The sequence below is a fragment of the Marmota marmota genome, unplaced genomic scaffold (genome assembly GCF_001458135.2).
Source record: "Marmota marmota marmota unplaced genomic scaffold, marMar, whole genome shotgun sequence".
NCBI lineage: Eukaryota > Metazoa > Chordata > Mammalia > Rodentia > Sciuridae > Marmota > Marmota marmota.
The window spans coordinates 2,493,578-2,513,609 of NW_025999924.1; the positions used below are offsets into that span (position 1 = coordinate 2,493,578).

At 36.5% G+C, this 20,032-nt stretch overlaps 1 protein-coding gene across 4 annotated transcripts in view; it reads left to right on the forward strand.

The window, feature by feature from the left end:
• The window catches only part of Elovl7 (ELOVL fatty acid elongase 7), an 86,134-nt gene that overhangs the window by 55,064 nt on the left and 11,038 nt on the right, over positions 1-20,032 (forward strand). For 3 of the 4 annotated variants that reach the window (XM_048800012.1, XM_015497280.2, XM_048800011.1), the window contains exons 2-5: positions 3,082-3,179; positions 13,065-13,255; positions 17,104-17,184; positions 18,088-18,144. In XM_048800012.1, coding sequence (XP_048655969.1) covers positions 3,116-3,179; positions 13,065-13,255; positions 17,104-17,184; positions 18,088-18,144 — 393 coding nt within the window. In that variant the 5' untranslated portion in view covers positions 3,082-3,115. The remainder of the gene's footprint in view (positions 1-3,081; positions 3,180-13,064; positions 13,256-17,103; positions 17,185-18,087; positions 18,145-20,032) is intronic. The other variant, XM_048800013.1, reaches the window with a different exon arrangement.

A 20,032-nucleotide genomic window follows, 5' to 3' on the forward strand; every position in this document is an offset into this window, starting at 1 on the left:
ATATTACAGCACACATGTACATATATAGTAATTATTAACAGATTTGAACGTTTGTTATTTGAAATGATTTTCACTGGTCTGTTTCACATTCTAAATTCACTTGCTTTTAATTGGGGATTTGCAATGGATGAGGAAGAAAAAATAATTTATATTATTTTGCTGAAATAAATATATATCTAAATGAGTGGTACCTTAAAAATAGCCACCTCAGTAAACTATACATTTATTTCACTAATATTGTCATAACGCAAAACATTTCTGGCTTTGTTTGTTGGAGTTGGTCTTATCTTATAAACCATAAGCTGAAAATGTCAGTAGTAAATTATTTTATCATTAAGCCTGCTTCTTCTTCACCCCACTGATAAAGTGTGACTCAACTTGATACATTTACCTCAAAACCATTCTTTTTTGTTTTTGTTTTAACTGTAAATGAACATAATAACTTTGTTTATTTTTTTACATGGTCCTGATGATTGAGCCCAGTGCCTCATACAGGCCAGGGAAGAGCTCTACCACTGAGCCACAACTCCAGCTCCTCAAAACCATTATTTTTTTTTTAAGAGAGAGAGAGAGAAAGAATTTTAATATTTATTTTTTAGTTTTCAGCGGACACAACATCTTTGTATGTGGTGCTGAGGATCGAACCCCGGCCGCACGCGTGCCAGGCGAGCACGCTACCGCTTGAGCCACATCCCAGCCCTTCAAAATCATTCTTAACTTGTAGTTATGAATTTGCTTTTTGGAAGTAGTAGGCAAAGGTTTTTCTCCCATAAGACCATTTTAAAAAATTATGAAAACTCTGAAGTTAATTTATAAAGAAAAGCTCAAAAATTGTTTTGAACAACAGCATCTCTGAAATGAGTCTACATTTGCCAAAGTGACTACTTTAAGGCAAATACTGTTATTTGGATGAATACATGTTGCTAAATTACTTTAAATCGGTGATGTACAACCTTGGACAGTTTTGCCCTCCAGAGGACTTTTGACAATTTGTGGAGACACTATTGGTTGTCTCCCCTGGGGAGGATGGGTTTCCGGCATCTGTCTTGTGCACAGAAGCTAGGGTTGGTTCCAAACATTGTACAATGCTTAGGACAAGTCCCCACAAGTAAGAATTATCTGGCCCAAATGTCAATACTGTCAAGATAGAAAAATCCTGCTTTAAACTGGTTATCACTTTGTAGTCCTCCCTCACATTTTAATATATTTCAGTGTTTCTGACCTTACTAAATCATTGGAAAGGAACATACTCACACATCCAGATATTTCTGTCTAGCATGCTCCAGGACTTCTTTGAAGCTTTGTTTCTGTTTAAATAGAGAGGGTGGGGTAGGATGGAGAAACCAGTTCCAGCAAGAATACAGGAACCACACTGATTAATATCTCGGTGGAAATTTCCCTAGCAATCTTGGAATTCTTATCTCAGAGGTTTTCCCTCCCTATGACAGTAGGAGCTGAGACTCCCATCTGACTTTAGTTCCCCAGAGTCAAAACCCAGAGTGACTGTTTTCAGTAATCTCCCCCTCAGACACACAAACACAAACACATACACACACAGGAGAAGGACTTTACCACCCATTACCCTGATTTGATGCTGTTGGTCTCTGCCCCTTTCTCAGGAGCCAGCATCAGTTGCCTTGTTTTATATTTATTTATTTTTTGTTGTTGTTTGAACTCTCCACGCTTCTTCAGAGCTTTGTCCTTATGACACCATCTGTGTTTCTTCTTGATTTTCATGTAGTTAATTTGTTAGCCTTCTCTTTTGTCTTCTGAGTTTCGAGTCATAGAAAGGTCTTTCTCATGCCAAAGTTATAAATGTCTTCTTAGATGTTGTCATCTAGTGCTTTCATGGTTCTGTTTTTCTTAGCTAAATATTTGATCTATTTAGAGTTTATCTTGGCTTATAATACAATGTTTGAATTCAGCTCTCTTTTTTTAGATGGCTATCCAGTTGTACCCTATCATTTATTAAGTAACTGCTAGTAATTCGGTGCCCATTGATTTCAGATGCCACCTTTATCATATACTATGTCTTATTTATTTATCTTTATGTAAATAAAATGACTTTCTTTCTTTAGAATAAAGTCTCAGTTTTCTTAGAACAAATATACGTAATATAAAATGTATCATTTAAACCATTGTAAAATGTGAAGTTTGGTGGCCATAAGTACATTTACATTGTTTGCAACTACTTCTATCATCCTGCTGTAGGACTTTTCATCTTTCTGCCATATGGCTTTAAATAAAACACACCATTAATTTTATGACACATCATCCATTGTTAAGGTGTACCCTGATTTCAGAGATGTGGGAAAGCATATGTCTTAGAATTACTGGAATGTAGTTTTAAATCCCCAAATGTATTTGGTATATTTCTGAATGTTCTATTCTGTTCCATTAATTTGTCTTTTCATGTGCCAATGCTGCACTATTTTAATTATTGAAGATTTATAATACCCTTTATTATACAGCACAGTAGTCTTAGTTTCTCCTCACTGATAGTTGCTTTTTTCTGAAGATTTTTTTTTTCCAGTTTTCTTTGTCTACCTGTCCAGATAAATGAAACAGCTTCCTCTTGACTCTTAAAGGTCTTTTCCTCCCTCTTTCGGCCTCTATTCCACTTAAATTATAAAAACTTGCACATAGAAGATCTTATTGGGGCTGATGAGCTGAAAGTCTAGGATTATTGTACCTTTTCTGAAAGTTTGTGTATCATCTTGACTTTATTCTCCTGGGTTTTTACTTCAGCTTCGCTATCATAGGTGCTGTCTGCTCCTGACCTATGTTGTGCCTATAAAAGTTCTGGGAATCATTTACTTCTTTTGTATTTTGTACATAGATTGTCAGCCTTTTTTTCAGTGAAGTTAACAGTGGCCCTAGAAGAAGGGGACATCTGTAATGTTTGCAACTGCATCAGGGCTTAATATGGTTCGCTAATGCATTTACCCTCAGTAGAAGTTTGTTGCTCTGCCAGGTTTTCCTATTAAATTTTTAGCATTTTTAATATTGTATTACTAAAAGCTTATCTTTATTTCATTTATAGATCATCAACTCGTTTTTTTTTTTTTTTTCTCTCTGAAGAATCCATTAAAAGAGCCAGTAAATCTTGTGGAAAATGGCCTTCAGTGATCTTACATCGAGGACCGTGCGTTTTTATGATAATTTTATCAAAGATGCTGGTGAGTAATCAAATTTCCCAATCAAGTCTTATCCTTCCTTTTTATGTCAGATTCTTGGCTCATGCTCGTAATCCCAGCAGCTCAGGAAGCTGAGGCAGGAGGATTGCAAGTTCAAAGCCAGCCTCAGCAACTTAGTGAGACCCTAAGCAACTTATGAGACCCTGTCTCAAAATAAAAAATGAAAAGGAAAGGCTAGAGGTGTGGCTCAATGGTTAAGTGCCCCTTGGGTTCCATCACTGGTAAGCCCCTGCCCCCTAGTAAAAGAGATTCTCATATTGATAGGATTTCAACAGAATGAGAGACTTTGCAATTTCTTATTAGTAGTCAACCAAGAGTAAGTGAGGAAGTGTCAATGGTTTCATTACAGATATATACAGAGATGGAGCTACACAGATATTCATTACAGTGTTTTTAAGAGTGAAAATAACCTAAATATATCCAGTGAAAGGAATTGGCTAATAAATGATAGAACATTCCAACTTAGTAGCCATTGAAAGTAATTTTAGAGGGACAGCGTTCTTTGGCTTGATTCTGTCCTCTGATTCTCAGAGAAGTTGCAGTTATTGCCGATAGCAGCACTGTACATGGTGATTCATGAATGGAAGAGCCGCAGCCCTGAGATGGATATCAGAGCATGAAGCATTTGCTTGGGACACCTCTAAGTGTCTCTAGGGTGTCTGCCTTCTCCCCTTGCTGACTAAAAAAAAAAAAAATTCAAGGATTGGGTTTGTGGCTCAGTGGCATAGCACTTGCCTAACATGTGTGAGGCATTGGGTTCAATTTTAGTGCATATAAATAAATTTTAAAAAAATAAAAGCCCATCAACAACTAAAAAAAAATTGATGTTTTAGAAGAACATTTAATGTCATACCAAGAAGTTTAAAACATGTTAACTGAAAGCATGGTATAAGGTACCACATGTATCTTTTTAGTAAGGTAAATAGTTATATCTGGGGTGGAATTATGGGTTATCTTCTTTTATTTTTGGGTGCTGGGAATTAAACCCCAGGACCTTGCACATACTCAGCCTGTACTCTATATACCATTGTGCTATACACATAGCCTGATTTTTATTTACTTATCTATGTCTGTGTTTTTAAATTTTTTTTAGTTGTAGATGGACTCAATATCTTTGTTTTATTTATTTATTTTTATGTGGTGCTGAGGATCGAACCTAGTGCCTCACGCATGCATGGCAAACCACGCTCAACCACTGAGCTACAACCCCAGCCTATGTCTGTGTTTTTTTAAACTACACCAGCACATGTTGTTTTTTATAACTATTAACTAGTGCTTTAAATTAGAACAAAGGAAATTTTTAAATAGGCAAGTAATCAGAGCATATTAGTGCTTACATGAATCTTATATATAATTGAAGCGAATGTCTCATTTTAGAGTAGAAATTGAGACCCAGTGATATGACCTGTATAAGGTCATGTTTAGTTGATGGTAGAAAAGACTAGGGCTGGAGTTGTGGCTCAGTGGCAGAGTGCTTGCCTAGCATGTGTGAGGCACTGGGTTCGATTCTCAGTACCACATATAAATAAATTAAAATCCATTGAAAACTAAACAGTATTTTAAAAAAAAGAAAAAGAAAAGACTAGAACCTGTGTTTTCTTTTTTGATTAGTATTCTGGTATATAACATCTATTTCTGAGTGACAGTTGCACATATTTACCACCAGCATCACTTTAAGAACCACTTGGTTTTTCTTATCCAGAAATCACATGTCCACCAATTCAGGAGGGAAAAAGCGTCACCTCTTAGCATCTAACACAGTTAAATTATATCTCAGTTTGCAATGATTTTAGCAAAGACATACTGTTTCATGGTTGACATCTTTCTCAGTAGACTGCTAAAGACCAATTTTCTTTCACTAAAGTAGATCCCAACAACTTTGCCCCCAAAGAATGCCAAGGATCTTTTTAGTATCCCATAAGTAAGTTCTTCTCTAGTAGGGGATAGAGAATGACTGTTTCCTTTTTTTCCTGAGTTTTTCAACTTACACAGTGACACAGAAAACTTATAGATTTCTTGACAGGTCAGCTTTCTCTGAAGGTTTATAATTTCTCATAAACTCAATATTTAACTTAAATGCTAAAATTTTAGTTGTTTTTGAAGTAGAGATATACATTGATAACTGAACTCTCACTATTCATACTTAGAAAACCAAGTGGATTTGGGTACAATTTTTGAATTGGTATATTTGGAAGAGAGGATTTCTTATGATCCAAATCTTGCTTTCACTGTTTCAAATGCAGGAACCCAAGAGATTCAGATAATCAATATTTTAACTCAGAAGCTAAATAGACTATTCCAAATGCAAGAACTCAAGAGATTCAGATAATCAATATCCTCACTCAAGAACCAAATTTGGACTTAAATGATGGTGAATATTTATATGGTACTAGAAGTACAAAATGTTTTAGTATGAGCTACTTCAGAATTCTACTTCCATCTTTATCTGTGGATCTACTTTTTGCTTTTTATTAGTAATATTTCTATTGAAAAGTTGAGCCTTTTAGATAAAACAGTGGACTGATAAGGAGCTGGAGGTGCTTAAACATGGAGAGTAGGGAGGATCCTAGAAACAGCATTGCAAATAGAACAGGGAAGATGAGAGGAGAGAGAGGCCAGGAGACCAAAGAGAAAGCCACTGTCTGAAATTATGTTAATATGAAGTCTTGGGAAGAGGACAGAGGGCATGGGATGTGGAATGAGGAATGTGGAAGACCTAAATCAAGATTCTTTGCTACTGTGGACCAACTAGGTAATCTTGAACAAATTATTATCATCTATGGGTTTCAGTTGCTTTATGAGTTAAACAAAGGTGAGAATAATACCTACCAGCTACTTGATAATATGCAGAAATTACTTTGTTGTTTGGGAGGTACCCCAACACAAATAGTGGTGACAATTGTTACAGATGACAGAGGATTGCATCTGTAAATATTTTTAATATAGCATATCACTTTTAAAATTATTTTTATTTTTTTCTATCATGTCTTAACGTATAGTTAAAAGGTTTTATGTTGAGATGTACAACTTTATGAAAACCCTCTCAGGAATAACAGGAGAGTTTTTTTCTTCTTCTTAGTGTGATATTGATCTCTGAGAGGCATTAGGAATCATTTCTGGTCCTTTTAGCCCAGTTTTACTGTGCTTACCCCAGGAAGGTCTGAATCCATGATCAAGGGCCAAGAATTTCAAGTATATTCTTGGCATTGGCCCTAATCCTGAGTAGCCTTGGGAAAACTTACAGCTATTCATTGGTTTTCTGATTGCTGGAGAAGTGGTAGTCATGCCTGGTTATTTCATGTGGAAAATTCCACAGCACAAAAATTTAAGGTGGCTTAATTAATATTTAAGCTACAAGAGGATTTTACAATGATTATTAGATTATTGTTTGGGAGGTACCCTAGATATAGAAGTGAGAAAGGTTTTGATGATTAAAAAGCATCTTTCTTTGTATTTGGATAGTAGGAATGGCTTTTCAGACTTAGTTGGCTTTTTTTTTGCAAAAGATGTAGTACAAGTAAGATTGCTGCCATTCTGAACCTTTGGTGCTTTAGAAAGTACTTGAGGTACATGTTTGCTTTTCCTTCCAGCTTCTTTATTTTATTGGTGCTTGGAATCTTTAAGGGGGTACTCTTTGATCTAGTACATGCTACTTAAGAAGAGAACACTGTCTTATTATATGATGGAAAAGCTCATTAATATTCTATAAATTCAGCATTGTGCTTTCTCCATTCCCTCCCCTCTCCTCTCTCCTCTCTCTCTCTCCCTCTCTCCTTTCCTCCCCCTTCTCTGGAACTCTTAGAAAAGGATTATTAAGCTAGTGGCAAATCAGAACTTTGGTAGTCTCTGGGGTATAGGTGGTCAGATGGATTGTCTTCCCATCCTCTGCTTTGGCTCTATTCATGATACTTAAACCAACTCCAATGCCAAATGAGAGATACATGAAACCTTCCCTCCCTCATTAGCCTTTGTCTCTGGGGAAACTAGAGAGCACTCACCCCTGAACCTGATGCAATTTGTGGGATCATAGATTGAGTCAGAAGTAAGTTTAAATGTTATTGCACAGTGGCTTCCAAAACCCCCCTATCGAGTCATCCATGCCTGACCTGTAGGTACCTATCTCATGGGGAGAGTTCTACTAACCTCTCTGGGAAGTAGACTCCCTTTTTGGAAAGGTGTGTAACTATTGCTAAAAGACAAGGTAGGAAAATTGAACTAGAGTCAGAGTTATGTACATCTTTGAATTTTATTTTCTCTATGAGGGAGAGCTAATTTAAGCAAGAGAATAATCTAACAGAGCTTTACTTGTAGAAAGTGAATTTAGCAATTGTACGGAAGATGACTATCACAGATTCAAATGAGGCAGGGAATGTACATAAAGACTGCCCAGCACCTAGTGAGGAATGCTGCAGCACTGAGTTTAGGGGACTTTGTCACCCACCAGATCCCTGGTTCTTAACTCTGACAGTCATCATGATCATCTCAACAAACTTAAGAAATTATTATATATTGACAAATTATAATTGTAATGGGGCACAAAGTGATGTCGTGGTAGGTGGATACATTGTGGAATGATTGGACTGAGGTAATTAGCTCAATTTGAAGTGATTGCACTTCAAATTCTGATCTTTTTTGGTGGTGAGAGCATTTGAAAATTATTCTGGCTGGGCATGGTGGTGCACATCTGTAATCTTAGCAACAAGGGAGGCTGAGGCAGGAGAATTGCAAGTTCAAAGCCAGCCTCAGCAACTTAGCGAGGCCCTAAGCAACTTAATGAGACCCTGTCTCAAAATAAAAAATAAAAAAGGGATGGGAATGTGGTTCAGTGGTTAAGTGCCCCTGAGTTAAATTCCTGGTACCAGAAAAAAAAAATTACTGTTAACCTTCTTAAAATACGTAATGCACTAATATTAACTATAGTTACCGTGCTATGCAGTAAATTAAAAAAAAAAATTCTTCCTGTTTGAAAGTTTGAACCCTTTGACCAACATTTCCCCCTTTCCATTTTTCCTCCAGCCTCTAGTAACTACCTTTTCACTCCATTTCTTTCTTTTTTAATATTTTTTTAGTTATACATGGACACAATATCTTTATTTTGTTTATTTATTTTTATGTGTTGTTGAGGATCGAACTCAGGGTCTCACATGTGCAAGGCGAGAGCTCTACTGCTGAGCCACAACCTCAGCCCTTTCCACTCCGTTTCTATGAGTTCCGGGGTTTTAGATTTCACATAGAAGTGAGATCATATGGTATCTATCTTTCTGTGTCTGACTTCTTTCACCAAGCATAAAAATGTCTTCCTAGACTACTCATGTGGTTGCAAATGACAGGCTTTTCTTTCTTTTTAAGGTTAAATAATATTTTTGTGTGGGTGTGTACATACATATTACATTTTCTCTATCTGTTTATCTGTTGATGGACATCTGAGTTTATTCTGTATCTTGACTATTGCAAATAATGCTGCAGCAAACCTAAGAATACAGATAGATCTTCAACATACATACTAATTTAATTTTCTTTGGACATATACCCAGAAATTGGATTGCCAGGCCATATGGTATATCTATTTTTAATTTTTTTGAGGAACCTCTGTATATTTTTCCATAAGGACTGTACTATTTTACTTCCCCATCCTGAGCGTACAAAGGTTCCCTGTTCTTGACACCCTGGTGAGAAATTGCTGTCTTTAGCCTTTCTGATAGTAACCATTCCCATTGGTGTGAGGTGATATTATTTTGATTTACAGTTCCCTGATGTGATGTTGAGCATTATTTTCATATATCTGTTGGCCATTTTGTTTGTCTTTTTTGAAAAATGTCTATTCAAGTCCTTTGCCCATTATTTTTTAATGGCAGATTTTTAAAAATTCAGACACCTGGTCCTCATGTTCTAGGACTCTGAATCAGTTGGACCAGGATTTATATATAATATAGTCATCTGACACTTAAATGCTCCGGAAGTGATTCTGCTGTGCTGACAGAATTGAGCTATGCTGTAATAACAATAGCAAGTTTACTGAGTGCTTGACTTCTTTGCATAAAATTTATTCAATTCTTCATGAAATATGTATTACTTTATGCCAATGCACAGATTTTTTAAAAAGTTAGTATATAGAAGTCAGGTTCATTGCCCAAAGTCACATAGCAGGCCATGGGGAGAGCCAGGGTCATAACACAGACCCAATGGCACCAGAGTTCTGCTAAAATAGGGTTTTTAAAGCTGGGTATTTTATTTTATTATTTGAAAACAGCATCCAATTAAATTAACCAGATTTTTCCATGATAATTTTTTATCCTTAGAACTTGAAAGTCACATACAAGATTTTAAGACAAGGTGTGTGCTGAAAATGTTAAATTACAGGAATTCTGCTTCCTGAGTCAGCCCAGCAAGCTTTTCCTGGCGTATTTTCTTTTTTACTATTGTCATAGGAAGAACAGAAAGATGATGTCATTTGATTCCCCCCTTTGCTGAGTCAGTGAAAGAATAAAATGAAATACATCTCTAATTAAGGAGTTCTTTTGCTGACACTTAAAAAGTAACCTAGTTTTTAACCATACATGGGATGCATTGAAACATGTTAAGAGAAACATTTGGAATTGTTTATAAAGAAAAGGAAAAAAAATGAAAAAAATCATTCGTACTCTTCATCATTCAAGGTGGTGATTTTAACATCTTTCCAGAGGTCTTGTTTTGGTACTGCTTTAATTAGTCTTTATTTTATTTGGAATAAAAGCTAGACAGAATATTATGATTTATGAGGTTCACATATTTAAGGTTTGTGTTACCCACTGACAGAAGAAAGCCATCAAAGATTGACCAGTTTTAATTCTCTCCACTGGCCACAGTTCTGTTATAGCTTTTATTTACTGAGACTTCTCTAGTAACATATAAGTCCATAGCCAGAGTTTATTATGGCCATCTTAATTGCACATGGCAACCAGAAGTACTAGGAAACTTCTATTTTTATAAGGAAGGATAACTAATAGAATCAATGAAAATTTCAGTGACACATACATGAATAGCTGATTGTACTTTTTCCTCCCAGATTTAAAACTATGACAAACATAACATAGGAAAAAACTTTAAAATTTTGGAACCTCATAATTTTGAGAGTGTGTGTCAGGAAACTTGTGTTGAATTTCTATTCTGTGCATGATGCTTTGCTAAAATCATTCTTTCTAAGAGCATCAATGACCTAGTGGCACTTTTCAGTCCACATTTTTTCTTTCTCTGCCTCATTTAATACTTTCCAAAAATTCACTCTTTCATTAGCTTTCGGAGATCTCACTTTTGTGGTGTTCCTTCTACCTCTCTAGCCATTGCTTCTCAGTCTTCTTCTAAGTTGTCTTTTTCTACCTCTCCTCCTGTGAATGTCAGGACCTTAGAATTCTGACTTTAGCCTGTCTCAATGCTCTTATTGTTCATCATTTATGTGGCAGTAACCCCCAAGCCTTTATCTCTGACTCAGATCTCATTCTTAATTCCAGATTTATATATCCAGTTACTTATGGAAATCTCCATACAAATGTTTTACAGGCACCTTTAATATAAAGTGTTCTGACCTGACCATTCTGGCTTCTTATTCTCTGTTCTCAGTGTAATGATGTTCTAGAGTTTTATCCAAACTCTAAAAATTTGAATATTTTATTAGCTTCTATCTATGTTTCATTCCCTGTGTTTAACCAATTAAAAAATTTTACGTTTTCTTCTCAAAGTAGACTCCTATTTATCTTCACTTATTACTACCTAATCTTTACTGGCTCAACAAACAAACAACAAATAAATGTATAAATTCTACTTCCCAAACTGTGTTGCACAGAGCATTAGTTCAATACAATGTTAAATGGTATTCTATTAAAAAACAGGGTCTCATGGCCAATTAAGTTTAGAGAATACTACATACCCCTGTTCCACCTTGTCCATTCACAGTGAACACAGGCACTAAACTCCTGCAGCAAGCAGCCTGTTTGACTCAGCATTTCAGTAGTCTCCCCACTTTTATGGAGAGTCCTTAGATATCTTACATCCATTACATAGTTAAGGGCATGTTTGTTTAGGATATGAAGTAAAGAGCAAACTCCATTTGCTCTTTATTTTTCCTATCAACTAATTTTCCTATCCTAGATTTCCTATCAATATTTGTTGACTAGTCTCTGCCTCCTCTGTTTTCGGGGCTTCTTTAATCATCAGTTAATTTCCTAAGTATCATAGGGTCTATTTCAGAGCTAAATGTTGACTCTTTGGCTTTATTTATTTAGACACAGGGACATCTGTCAGTATTTTTGAGGGAGGCCCACTTGAATGTAGATAAATCATCTTACTAGCTACATGTACAGCCAACTCTCAAAAGTTAGCTTTCCAGCACTAAAAGTGAGTCCCAGTGAGTCATCAATCACAGAGCTCTACTGAAGAAATCTGGGGTGGGAAGTCAAACTTTCAGGGATAACTCAAAGTTTGTCAGTAATTGGCCTCATCATTCGCAATTTAAATAAGCAAGGCCTGCATTTCCCCACTTTTCTTTTCTGGCTCATCAAAGTACTCAAATTCCAAGTCTTGCCAATTTTGAGTCAGATATAACTAGAAACTTATCTATACTTATTTTCATTCATATACTCTGGCTTCAAGAGGCCATTCAGTGAAATTCCACTTGAATTACACTTCAAATTATAGAGCTAATCACATTTCATCTTGAGTTGAAGTTTTTAATCAATCCAACTTTGCCAGCCTGAAACTGGCAAGGACTGGGTGAATTTCTCTTTTCATGATTGCAAGGCCAGGACACACACACACACACACACAGAGTATCATGTTGGTTAGCCCAAATTTTGGACATGCAGAGCTCACACTTTAGGTACTTAGATGATGCTAGGTCCCTTTAAACTCTATGATTCTATGATTCAGAATATATGGAAATATGCCAGTTTTCTTAGGGAAAGAAGAAAGTTAAGAAGCCAGCAAACAAACATTTTTATGTATAAAAGAATGTCTGGATGAACAACTTTTGAATATTAACAGTGGTTATAGATGGATGATGGACCATTATGGGGTGACCTTTCCTCCAGATCTACTTCAACCCTGTGCTAGGCCCTTGGAGGATGACTAGTAGGACTATATCTTGGGCTTACACCCTTGTGCACTGGTTTCTGATTGGGTTCAGTCAATGGAGAACCTCAGGAGACCAGAGAGAGGGAGGGTGGGCTTCAGGTGTCTATTTCTTTGGCCATTTACTTGCAGAATTGTCTTGGGCAGGCCAGATCCTGCCCAACTGATGGTCATAGCTTGTCAGTCTATTCAGGCTACTTTGTTGTCTGTCACCAACAACAAAAATTTATTTTTCACAGCTCTGAAAGCCAGAAGTCCAAGATCAGGTTGTCATCATGGTAGGGTTCTGGTGAGAACTTCCTTCCAGGTTGCTGTCTTCTTGCACTATATCCTTACATGGCACAACGAGGGCAAGAGAAATCCCTGGTCCCTTTTATAATGGCACTAACTCATTCATGAGGATTCCATCCTCCTAAAAGCCCATCAGCCTCCCATTGGAGGTTAAGGTTTCAGCATATGGACTTTGGGAGGGCACAGACTTTCATTCTATAACAGTTCCTCCCCAGAAGAGTTGCTCCACATGAGTCCTTCTGAGGTCTGCTTACTACTTGAGATCCAAGGGTGGTAACATCCTCACTGTTTCTAGGCCAGGGATGTTCCACCATCTCTGATGATTTCCCACTACCTTTCCTAAAGTAACTGGTGACCACTGCCCAAAGCTACACTGTCAGCATTGCAATCTAGGTGCTTACCTCAGGAAGTGTTGTTTGCTGTCCATATCTCTTAGCTAAGCAAGTGTGCACTTACATATTATTTTTCTCTTAGATCCAAGAGTTGAAGATTGGCTCCTCATGTCCTCGCCTCTGCCACAAACCATCATCCTGGGACTCTATGTCTATTTTGTCACTTCTCTGGGACCAAAGCTCATGGAGAATCGAAAACCCTTTGAACTCAAGAAAGTGATGATAACGTACAATTTTTCCATAGTACTCTTTTCTTTGTATATGTGTTATGAGGCAAGTGTCTTCGGTATTCCCTGTTTGTTTTTTTTTTTTTTCCCAGTATTCCTAATGGAAGAATTTTGCCTGAGTCTTTCTGTTTATGTCATTTTTTAAAAATAGGGCAACCTTTAATAATTAAGGAATTCAGAAACTGCACTCATTATAGCAGGTATTTGATAAAAAATGGTTAGGTCTGCATCAAATAACAAACTCTTTAGAGGATCTCAGGGTAGTCCACTTCTCAGGTAGTGAGAAGAATTAATTCCTAATCCAGGGATTACACGCAGTTAGCCTTAGTAGTTGACTGAACAAGTCCATAAATGTTAGCTTTGGAGAAACTTATGCCTAGAGAAATTCTGTAACTTACTCAAAGTAGTCACATAGCTGGTGAGTGGAAAACTAATATTTGAATGCAGGTCCATCTGATATCAGAGTTCATCCTGTTCTGAAATGCATTGTCACCATCATGGTGAAAACTCTTGGTTTCTGTGTGCTCTGATGAGCTGTACAACAGTGGACTATTTGGGTTTGGTTGAACTTTGAGGGGAAAGAGAATACAGAACCATACAAAGCAGTAGGAAGTCTATTCCTGAATTGTTCTTAAGGGAGATGGGAATCTTCCAGGACCAAAAGCATATTCATGGATGTTCTCTTTTCCTTCTGCTCTTAAAAAGTATCTCAGCCACCCTCACAGATCTGCTTCTCTGGGATTCTTTGCTTCTTCTCCTACTCCAGTGCTTCCTCGCCCTCTTTTTTACTTCCTCTCCAGCAGAGCTTGTGCTTAGTCATAATTGGGATTCATATGAATCCCCCAGGACTTCAGTGGCCTCTCTTTACAACAGAGTCTCACCATGAGCATCCTTTCTACCCTCTTCTTGCTGCAAATCCACCTGATCAGGTCACTTTTCATGCTCCAGCTTTGTTTTTCATGGGCCTTCCCTAAGTCTGGACTCACTCTGCTACTTTCTATTTCCTTTACTTTTTTTTCTAAATTAACTCACTCTACTGTCCCTTCTAGAGTATGAGCATTGGACTGAGAAAGAGTAGTAGGGATGGGAAACAGAAAATACATGCTGTTAGCATGTTCTCAGAGATAGGACATAGCAGTAGCATGTTACAGTAGTGATAAGAATAAATTTGGAAGCTAGGAGACCAAGGACTATTTAGTCCTGGTTTTGCTAATATTTGAATGCAGGTCTATCTGATATCAGAGTTCATCCTGTTCTAAAATGAGTTGTCACTATCATGGTGGAAACTCTTGGTTTCTTTGTACTCTGATTCAACATGATTTTGAGGAAGTTACTAAATCTTGCTAAGCCTCAGTCCTTTCATTTTATAAAACCAGAATGCAATCAAATTGTCTTTCAGATCCCAGAATGCTCTGGTATTCTTAGGTTCTCTGTCTGATTGTGTCATTGATTGTGATGTCCCCCAAATGTATTTCTCAGACTGGAAAGGAAACCAGTTATAATCAGGCAGTTTGCGTTCCCATTTTATCAATTATAACATAAAAGAAGGTTTGAAAACATCTAAATTTGAGAGTTTCTATCTGCATTCACCCTAAATACTTGAGTTACTTGAATAATACTTGAATAAACCAAGTTTCAGGGCTTATTACCTGCCAAATATAAATTATTTCTTCTTATTGCTAGCCTCAAACATAGACATATATAGCAAAAACTTCATGGGTTGTTGGAATGAGCCTAACATAGGGAAAACATTACGTTCCACTCTCGGTTTAAACAGACTTTCAGCAGCCAAACCACATGCCATCTGCTGATGGCGCATTTGAACACATGGCTATTGTGTGCAGCATGGTTTCATTTGGTGTAAACACCTCCACTAGGGATATTTGGCCAGATATGAACAAAAGGAAAGAGAAACTCATCAGGCTAAAGGAACTCAGATGCCTTTGAGTGATTGTTCAAATGTTATAGATACTTGGCATCTGTCAGACCCTAATAAAGACAGACCAGGTCAGACCCCACTATAGGCCAAGTCATACCGCTTCTTCTATTCAACACAGCACTTGTTTGTGTTAGGATAAGGTGGAGAATTAGCCACCTCAGTTTAAGAAAACAGCTCTGGGCTTAGAGTATTACTTACATCCGTCAAAATGAGTCTGAGTATAAGAGGACATGAGAACATTCACTAGAGCAGGATTTTGTAAAACAGAATTAGCCGTTTGTCACATTCCCTTGTTCCTTTGAAAAGATCTGTTGACCTGCTTTTGTGAGACATTTTTTCTGATCCATGAAATGTGTATCTTGTACTTTTGTGAGCCTTAATTTCAGTATTTCATAATTTGTCAGGTTAACAATGTATTATATTGTCCTATAAATCAAACTAGGAGCTTGTATCAGAAAGGGAAGCTGTATTTTTATTTATTATTATTATTTTAAAAATATCTTTATTTTGTTTATTTATTTTTATGTGGTGCTAAGGATCGAACCCAGTGCCTCACAGGTGTGAGGCAAGCACTCTGCCACTGAGCCACAACCCCAGCCCAGGAAGCTGTATTTTTAAATATCATCATTAAAAGTTGTTCTCTTTTGTTCCTTCTTTTTTTTTTTTTTTGCACCAGTAAAATGTCATTTTGATAAAGACTAATAGGTGTTTGCTTTTGAATTTAATTTATTGTGAAGTTGTAATTTTAGCTTTATCAGTGACAAAAATAGAAATTTAAAAATGTGTTTCAGTGGCAGAACATGATATAACCATAAAACTGAGGAGGAGGACAGTGCAAGGAAGATGTTGGCACTTGTGAGAAGAAGTTAAAGAGAATCATATTGTCCTATCCCAAATTAAGCAAACCATTTAACATATGCATTAATTTAAAATTAAAGTCCTCGGCTTTTCATTTTCAGATACTGTTTTTAAAAGAAGGTCTTCCCACCATCAGCCTGAAAGAATGTCAATATAATCTTTGATTTACAATTCAGACTTAGCAACAATAGGCTTTTTCTTCTCACCACCAGTGGAAAGTCACTTTGTGGGCGTGTTGGAATTAAGGCCTTCCAGATTGTACTCCTATTGTTAACAAGAGCATTCTCCTCTCTCATCTTATGAACCCAAATCACAACTAGTATGTGAGTCTTGGGTCTGGTCCATCTTGATTTTTTAAATTTATTTTTCCATATTTTTATTGGTGCATTATAGTTATACATAATGGTGGAATTTGTTGTTGCATATTTGTATATGAATGCAATATAATTTGGCCAATATCATTTGCCAGTATTTCCCCTTGCCCTCCCCTGTCCCTAACCAAGTCCCTTTCCTCTACTATACTGATCTTCCTTCATGGCCCATCTTGATTTGAAATGAGGAAAGAATAAGAGAGCCATCTTCCACCACTTCACATCACACCCTTCACCCAGGGACAAGAAAAACTCAGTTGCTTCAGTCACTTTATCAGTACATCAATGAACTTTAATTTGCCCATTTAATTATTGACTAATAGGGGAGAGTTGAAAAGACTGATTCAGAGCCAGGTATTCCCTATAAAGATGCATAGACTTACAAATATAGATGAGCATAAGATAAATTACTTCTCAGTAGCTGCTGTTTAAGCAGAACCCTCCCAGGGATTTTTCTTCACTATATTAGAATAACCATCCCAAGAAATGGAAAATTTTGTCAGAATACAGTTTATAAAGATAATATATGAATCTAAGGTTTTGAAAATTCTCAATGTCAAGCTTCTCTGTCAAGCGTGTTTGTAGATTGTCATTGTTGAAACCGCCTTCTCTGCTGCACTGACTGCTTACTCAGCTGATAAACTAATGGAGTCACAATCAAAACTACCTTTGTTGTAGCTGTTGAGCAAACACTTCCTTCTTTGATATGCATGTGCTTTCTTGCAGTTTGTGATGTCTGGCTGGGGTACAGGTTATTCATTTCGATGTGAAATTGTTGACTATTCACGGTCACCCACAGCTTTAAGGGTAAGTTTTTTTAAGGGTAAGTTTCTCTTTGGAAAAACTTGTAATTCCAAATTGAAAACTTTTAATTCCAAATTAAAACCTTTTGGACTCTATTTGCAATAATGACTGTGAACTCAGAATGACTAAATGATTCCATTATCAGATTGTATATGTTGGGGGGAAGAAAACTAAAAATTACATGAAATAATCAGTGTGTTGTTTAATGTAAAATGAAAATAAGTGCTTTTTCTATGAATTTCTCCAATTTAAAAATAAATTTATATCAGGTTCCTCAGAAAAATGCAAAAATAATTATCGTAAGGTCTATAAATTCCACTTCTGTACATATACCTAAAGGAATTGGGGGAACTCAAAGAGATATTTGAATACTCTCTATTACAGCAACATTATTCATTAGAGCCAAAAGGTGGAAGCAACCAAGTGTCTATGGAGGGATGAGTGGAGAAACAAAATGTGGTAGACAGGGGACAGGGAGGGATATTATTCTGCCTTTTAAAGAAAAGAAATTCTTACTCATGCTAAAACATGACTGAGTCTTGAGGATATTATGCTAACCGAAATTAACCAGTCACAAAAGGGTAAATATTGCATGATTATATGAGGTACCTAGAGTAGTCACCTCATCACAGAAGATAGAATGATGGCTGGACTGGAGGGAAGGGAGGAAATGGGAAGTTATTTTTGAATGAGTCCAGAGTTTCAATCTTAGAAAATAAAGAATTCTATGGATGGATGGTCATGATAGTTGCACAACAGTGGGAATATAACTCCATTGAACTGCATGCCCAAAATGGTTAAGGTGATAAATTTTGTTGCGTCTATTTTATAAAAAAAAAAATTAATAACTTTTGTCCATGCTAAAAATATAATAAAATGAGATCATAACTGTGTGTATTTTTGCAGATGGCACACACCTGCTGGCTTTATTACTTCTCCAAATTTATTGAGCTGTTAGACACTGTGAGTATGTGGTCACCACATTTGGTAAATATTTGATGTTTCAATGAAAGCAATAAAGTGCTCTAGTTCAGTTGTCTAATAACTTGGGCTATTTCTCCTCAGGTAGACCTACTCTTATCTCTTTTACCTTTTATTATCAGTAGCTTACTAGAATCAGCAGGATAAGCTTATTTTCCAATATTTCACAAACTCCCAAAGGTATTTAACACTTGATTAAGTTAAGCATTTAATTCTCACTTATTCTCCAAACTATACATCTTTATGTAGATGGTAGTGTAGTTTTATGAAGAACATTCATGAAGCTAAGAAAGAGCCCTTTAGTTTTTTCTACCAAAGCAATGTTCATCCACACTCCTTTAAGAGGATAAGTGCTTCAAATTTCCTAAGGTTACACTTGGATGTGAGGTTACCACTGGGGTAGGAGGAATTGGGGGAACACCAGGACTTCTCGAACTGTCTTTTTGAACTGTGTGCTTTTGGCCCTAGCTCTTCCTTTGAGATCCTGGTGAGGATCAACTCTGTACCTGGATGACTGGGTCCAGGGAGAAGCAAATTTCAAAGATTAGAGTGACAAAGATTAGTGTCAATAATGAGAGAAGAAAGCCATGAGCCTTTGTTTCCAGAAGCTGAATATTGACTATATCTCTCTGGCAAATATGTCTTAGTTACTTGGAATCCTTTCTGATTTTGAGGTTGACAAGTGTGTACTGTCCCTGAGCTTATAGGAAATCTTAACATGTTTCGACTTCTCAGTTGACTAATCTGATTATGTTAGATAGAATTGGAAGAGACTTTAGTGAAATTAGAATCTAGTGGCTCTTAAACTTTAATGTGTTAGAATTACCTGGAAGGTTTTTTAAACCACAAATGCCTGGACCCCTTGTTTCTGATTTAATGGGTTTTAGATGGTGCTCAAGAATTTACATTTCTAACAAGATCTCAGATGATGCTAATGCTGTTCATCCAAGGACCACACTTTAAAGTGAGAACCTCCTTGTCATAGTCTAATGGTTCTTAGTCTTCATAGTGCCGTAGAATTAATTGCATTAGGAACAAAAACAACAAAATGTGGACTCCACCTTCAGGGATGTGATGTCAATTGGTCTGGAGTAGAGACCAAGCATGGCTATTTTAAAAATATGCTTGGATATTATAAGACACACCTAGGGTATTCTAGAGTCCTCACTCAGAAAAAAATTAAAGCTAAAAATTCAGTGACTTACCAGAGGAATGCTACTACTGACTGGGACCAGGACCCAGAGTGCTAATTTATGGCTTTTCCTGCTGTACCAGGCTTCATTCTTCCATGTGCATAAACAAATGCATTTTTGCTTCATTGATTCTGCTTTGCATGTTTTCAGTTCCAGCTTCTGCAAGGAAACTGTTGCTGCTTCTATATTCGTCTATGAACTACCTTTCTCAACTATTCCCATTACAGTAATACTTTTCTTTGCACTATTCTGTTTAGTCCTGAATTTTAAAATATATCTTAGTTTAAGTTCAGGTATTCTGAATATTTTTTGAACATTTCCCCCCCAAAATTCTGCTTTTCATTTTGTGAAAATTCTACAAACCCCCAAGTTTGCACAATCTGAATGGTACGTCTGTTGCTCTTCTCATTTTTCTTATACAACTTTGCTTTCTTTGCCCTTGCATTTTTAAAATTAACTCTTCTTTATCTTCCTTTTATATTAACTTGCTAACTTTTGATATGTTGTACCTCTCTCTTGGTTTGCCTCATCCCTTATTCCAGATTGATAGGCTGTATCAGAGAGCAATGTTGAATAAAAATAATTTCAGTCCTGAGAATTAAGGACTTTTAGTTTCCCATAAACTTCAAAAGCCATTGGAATTTTTTTTAACCAATAGTCTTTCTTTTAATCATTTT